Source organism: Nothoprocta perdicaria, unplaced genomic scaffold (assembly GCF_003342845.1).
Source record: "Nothoprocta perdicaria isolate Ctin4 unplaced genomic scaffold, notPer1 scaffold_26, whole genome shotgun sequence".
NCBI lineage: Eukaryota > Metazoa > Chordata > Aves > Tinamiformes > Tinamidae > Nothoprocta > Nothoprocta perdicaria.
In genome coordinates, this window is record NW_020455488.1 from 5905461 (window position 1) to 5911013 (window position 5553).

The 5553-nt window shown below is 72.0% G+C and overlaps 2 protein-coding genes across 2 annotated transcripts; one reads left to right on the forward strand and one right to left on the reverse strand.

Annotated features, from left to right (window-relative positions):
- The first annotated feature begins 269 nt into the window (after positions 1-269).
- On the forward strand, positions 270-3547 carry MFAP1 (microfibril associated protein 1). The gene is made up of 9 exons (XM_026040532.1): positions 270-348; positions 438-657; positions 832-961; positions 1283-1470; positions 1674-1782; positions 1855-2015; positions 2248-2407; positions 2741-2830; positions 2911-3547. Exons 1-9 carry the CDS (start codon positions 270-272, stop codon positions 3091-3093), a joined length of 1320 nt encoding a protein of 439 aa, XP_025896317.1. The 3' UTR covers positions 3094-3547.
- A 662-nt stretch (positions 3548-4209) lies between these two features.
- HYPK (huntingtin interacting protein K) lies at positions 4210-5158 on the reverse strand. The gene is made up of 4 exons (XM_026040565.1): positions 4949-5158; positions 4813-4868; positions 4500-4551; positions 4210-4359 (listed from the first exon to the last, which is right to left on the reverse strand). The coding sequence occupies exons 1-4, from the start codon at positions 5132-5134 to the stop codon at positions 4264-4266; spliced, it is 390 nt and encodes a 129-aa protein (XP_025896350.1). The 5' UTR covers positions 5135-5158; the 3' UTR covers positions 4210-4263.
- Positions 5159-5553: the final 395 nt, after the last annotated feature.

Below are 5553 nucleotides of genomic sequence, written 5' to 3' on the forward strand. Positions count from 1 at the left end.
GGCCGCGCGGGGCGGGGGGAGGGGCAGCACCGCGGGCTCCGCTCCCCGCCCCGGGCCGCGCCCGGAACCCCCGCGGCGGCGCCAGGGCCTCCGCCGGCCCGCCGGAAGTAGCTCCGGCCACAGCGCCACTTCCGGCACTCGCTAGCGGGTAGGGGGCAGGCTCCGCTTCCGGCGGAAGCAGCGGGGCGCAGTTCCGGTTCCGGGCGGGGGTGCTTGCCGCCGTTGCCGTTGCCGTTGCTCCATCGCCGGGAGCCGCCGCCGCCGCCATCATGTCCGTGCCCAGCACCCTCATGAAGCAGCCGCCGATCCAGTCGACGGCGGGCGCCGTGCCCGTCCGCAACGAGAAGGGTGAGCGGGGGGCGGCCCGGGGGGGTCCGGCCCGGCTCGGCCCGGCCCGGCCCGGCCCGGGCGCCGCTGAGGCCGCGCGCCGCCCGCAGGGGAGCTCTCCATGGAGAAGGTGAAGGTGAAGCGCTACGTGTCGGGCAAGCGGCCCGACTACGCGCCCATGGAGTCCTCGGACGAGGAGGACGAGGAGTTCCAGTTCATCAAGAAGGCCAAGGAGCAGGAGGCCGAGCCCGAGGAGACGCACGAGGAGGAGGCCAACGACCCGCGGCTGCGGCGCCTGCAGAACCGCGTCGCYGAGGACGTGGAGGAGCGGTGAGCGCCGCCGCGCCCGGCCCCGCGCGGCAGCGGGAGGCTCCGCAGGAAGCCCCGTGTTCCCCAGACCCCGGCGGGGAGGGCGGCGCTGCCGGCGGCCGCCCCCCACGCGCAGCAGCGCCGGGTTTTGCCCCGCGGTGCCCGGGCCCTGCGCCGCAACCGGGTCCGTTCCAGGCTGGCCCGACACCGCAAGATCGTGGAGCCCGAGGTGGTGGGAGAGAGCGACTCCGAGGCGGAGGGCGAGGCCTGGCGGCCCGAGCGGGAGGACACCAGCGAGGAGGAAGAGGAGGAGATCGATGATGAGGTACCTGGCTCGGGCTGAGCAGGGCCCTGCGTGGCGGCCTGGAATAGCGCTTCCCGCCCCAGCTGTCTGCTGAAACCGGAAATTTCAGGGCTGGGGGGTCCCCCGCAGCAGCCCGTGATTCAGCTCCGGGGGGCCCCGGGGGGGGCGTGGGGGCGGCCACGCTGCATCCCGAGGGACGGACAAGTCCTCTTGTGGCAGAGTCGTCCCAGACTTGTCACGCACGGCACAGACGATGGCAAGGGACCATCTCCCTGCGAGCGCGGTGGCAGCTCCCTGCGAGCGCTGACCCGCTCAGCCCCGCGGTCCATGCCTCTCCATTAGGAGATCGAGCGGCGCCGGGGGATGATGCGGCAGCGAGCGCAGGAGAGGAAGACCGAGGAGATGGAGGTGATGGAGCTGGAAGACGAGGGCAGATCGGGAGAGGAGTCCGAGTCAGAGTCCGAGTACGAGGAGTACACGGACAGCGAGGACGAGATGGAGCCGCGGCTCAAGCCCGTCTTCATCCGCAAGTAGGTGGTGCAGGGACGCGACGGGGAGGCTCCTGCGGCGGGAGGAAGGCTGCGCTCCCAGCGGGGTCTGCGGGGCGGCTGCGACAAGGGCAGCACGGCGCTGGGGAGGGCGCTGCGGGATGCAGCAGGAGGGCTCGGAGCCGGAGCGATGGGTGCCTGGGCTCCCGCCGCAAAGCTGAAGGCTGCGGGGTCCCTGTCTGCAGGAAGGACCGGATCACGGTGCAGGAGCGAGAAGCAGAAGCCTTGAAGCAGAAGGAGCTGGAGCAGGAGGCGAAGAGGATGGCAGAGGAGAGGCGCAAGTACACACTGAAGGTAGGGGGGCCGGCAGGGCAGGGCGGGGGCAGGACGGGCTCGGCCGCCGTCTCACCGCTGCTCTCGCTGCAGATCGTGGAAGAGGAAGCCAAGAAGGAGCTGGAGGAGAACAAGCGCTCGCTGGCAGCCCTGGATGCCCTCGATACAGATGACGAGAACGACGAGGAGGAGTACGAGGCCTGGAAAGTGCGGGAGCTGAAGCGCATCAAACGGGACCGCGAGGAACGAGAAGCGTAAGCACCGAGGGCCGTGTCCGCTCACGCCTGTGCCCGGGCGCCCTGCAGCTCAAACTGGAGCCTCGCGCCCGTGTGGTCCCTTCTTACCTAGGGCAGGCACCCACGCTGCTGTCCCCGGCAGGCGGTAGATTGATCCCTTAGAAAGGCAGCCAGCGGCAGCAGGTGTCCCCAGGGGCTGCTGCGGGGATGCCGGTTCCGATGGGTTCTGATGGGTTCTCGTCCTGCCCAGCATGGAGAAGGAGAAGGCGGAGATCGAGCGGATGCGGAACCTGACGGAGGAGGAGCGCCGCGCCGAGCTGCGCGCCAACGGCAAGGTCATCACCAACAAGGCAGTGAAGGGCAAATACAAGTTCCTGCAGAAGTACTACCACCGCGGCGCCTTCTTCATGGTGAGCCCTGCCGCGGGGCCGGCCTCTGCGGGCGGGAGGTTTCCCAGCCGAGGCAGCTGAGAAGCAGCAGAGGTTCCCTGGAGCTCTTTGGGCCAGTGAAGCCTGTGGGAACCAGACTGGCTCCACGCTGGCTGTGGATCAGGGTTAGGCTCCAGGAGCGAGTGCGGGAGGCAGCCTGGGCCGCGGGTTCCCCAGCTCCCTGCAGCAGCTCCGGGAGAGCCGCCCGTGCGGTGGTGCCCCGAGCCAGGCCCGGCTCTGCGGCGGCGTCGCCTGCGGCCAGCGCGTGCTGGAGACCCGCGTGCTGAGCTGCGCGGCTGTGCCCTTCCTCCGCAGGACGAGGATGAGGAGGTGTACAAGAGGGACTTCAGCGCCCCGACCCTGGAGGATCACTTCAACAAGACCATCCTGCCCAAAGTCATGCAGGTGGGTGCGCGGGCAGGGCAGGGCCGTGGCGGAGTCTGCGTCGTGTCGCGTGGCTGCTCACGGGCTCTTCCGCTCCGCAGGTCAAGAACTTCGGGCGCTCCGGGCGGACAAAGTACACGCACCTGGTGGACCAGGACACCACCTCRTTTGACTCGGCGTGGGGCCAGGAGAGCGCGCAGAACACCAAGTTCTTCAAGCAGAAGGCGGCCGGCGTGCGCGATGTCTTYGAGCGGCCCTCAGCCAAGAAGCGGAAAACCACCTAATGGAGCGCGGGCCCGTGCCCTGCGGCCGCTGCGCGCAGGGGCAGCTCGTGCCAGCTGCAGCAGCACTACAAGGGACAAGGCGGCGGCTGCCGGGGCTCGTCCTGAGCCCCCTCTGTGCTCCTGCACGCAGCCTGCCCCAGCAGTGAAACGCGCGGCGGCAGAGACTTGGCAGACTCGTGTCGGGGCTTCTCGTGGAGGCAGCCGGGCTGCCGGTTTTGGGCAGCCAAGGCCCGCACCTTTGCACCGGCAGCAGCGCCCGGCGGCCTGCGGGGCCGGCACGGGAGCGCAGCAGCTCRGCCGGCTCCCGCACCGGCATTCAGGGACTCGGAGCATCTCCTCGCCGCCCGTCACGCCCCTCCAGGGCTCAGGCTGGGCCCCTTTCTGTTTGGGAGCAGCGGTGGCACTGTCCCCACACCCTGCTCGTGCAGGGCTTTGCTTTTCTACCAGCGCCAGGGGGTGGGACAGGATCCTTTTGAATAAAGTAATTTGTTTTCGTACAATTTGTTTTTTGTTGTGGCGGCACCTGGGCGCTCGTGTCCCAGCCCTGCTCTCTGCGCAGTAACCACGGCCGGGAACATGCGGAGCCAGGGACCGCGCAGAGGGGCCTGGCACCCCTGTTGGATGAAGGCTGCTCTGCTCTGGGCCGAGGGAAGGGCCGGCTCCAGCCTTGGGCTGCGCAGCCCCACAGGGTCCCYCAGGGAACGGCCGGACCAAGGGGCAGCGACCCGTGCCCCTCGTGCGGCTGCGCTCCTGCGCGGGACACAGAGGGGAGCTCCGGGGCCGGGACAGGAGCCAGTGACAGGCGCAGAGGGTGCGGGAGTGAAGCCGCGGGGAGGAGAGCGGCGGCAGCGCCGGGGCAGGGCGGCCCCGCGGCCGCAGGGGCTCCAGGTGGGGCCTCGCCGGGCGCCACCGCACCAGCACCCCGCGTGTCCCTAGCACCAGCACCRCACGTGTTCCCACTGCCAGCAAGAGTCCCGCTCCCGGCTCCCTCCAGCTGGTGCTTTATTCAACGGCGGCTCCACGCGGCGCCTCGCCAGGTACCACCGTGCCACGCGCCACCGCACCAGGTGCCACGCGCGTGTCCCCAGGGCTGCAGGAATCCCGCTCCCGGCTCCCTCCAGCCGGCGCTTTATTGGAGGGCTGGCCGCGCACAGCGCGCCGGCGCGGCGCTCAGTTGGTGAGCGTGATGAGGGCCTCCACCACGTCGCCCATGTGCTCCCGCAGGCTGCGCTCGGCCGCCGCCCGCGAGATCTCCATCTCGTTCATCTGCGGGGAGCGCGCGGCGCTCAGCGCGGCCGCCGGCAGCACAACCGGAGCCCCCGGCACACGCGGATTTGCCGGACGGGTCCTCCGGTGACCAGACACAGACGCACGTGGCTCGGGCCAGGCCGCCTGCCTCTACTTACGATCAGCTCCAGGTCTTCCTTCTTGATGGTGACTTTTGCGAGTTCTTTCTCCCTGAAAAGGGGCCACGAGAGCGGCAGTGAGCGCCCCGTTCCCCGCTCCCGGCCCGCACGTTCTCCCCGTCACGGCTGCAGGGCCCGGAGACGCCTCTCGGGGAGCGGGCGGTCTGCGCGGGCGCGCCCCGAGGGCCGCGGGCTCTGCGGCGCCGCCCCGGGCCGCAGGGCCGCGGAGCAGCCGGGGGTGGCGGCGCCGCCCGGGCCCGGCCGCCCAGGGACGAGGCCCCGAAGCAGCAACGCGCGGAGAGCCCGGGGCTACCTCTCCTGCTTGGCCTTCTGCTCCCGGGACCGCCGGTCGCCGATCACCGACATGGCCTGGAGGGGACGGAGCGGCGCTGCTGAGCGCGGCCTGGGCGCCCCGCCGCGCCGGGCGGCGCCGCCCGCGCCCCGCGCACCGTCTCCAGGTTGGAGCTCTGGATCTCCTTCTCCTCCGCGTAGTCGGTGACGCGCTCCAGGTCGGCCGCGCCGCTGTCGTGCTTGCGGGGCTTCTCGGCCGCGCGCCCGCCCGCGCCGTCGCCGCCGCTCCCGGCGCCGTTGGGCTCCGTCTCCAGCTCCAGCTCCACGTCCCCCTCGGCCGCCATCCCGCCGCCGCCGCCGCRCTTCCGCCTCCGACCACGTGCCCCGGAAACAGCCGCAGGGGGCGTGGCCGCGACGGAGCGGGTGGGGCGTCTCGAGGGGCGGCTCCGGAGGGCGGGGTTATAATCAAGCCCCGCCCCGATCGGTTCTGGCCCCGCCCTCACCGGGCTCTGCCCCGCCTCCGCAGCGACCTCCGTTCCCCCGGCCCGGGTCAGGGCGGGGGGGGCTCTGGCCCGGGGGTCCCTGTCCCCAAAGGATCCCGGGTTCCGAGGGCCGCAGGGGCCGCCGCCCCCGTGGCTCACGGCTCCGCGAGGCCTCGTGCCGGCTCCGGGGGCGCGGGGGATCCCGGGGGTGCCGGTCCCGCCGCGGTGCCCGGCTGCCCCGTGGCCGCCGCGCGGGGCCGGGCCGGGCCGGGCCGGCCGCC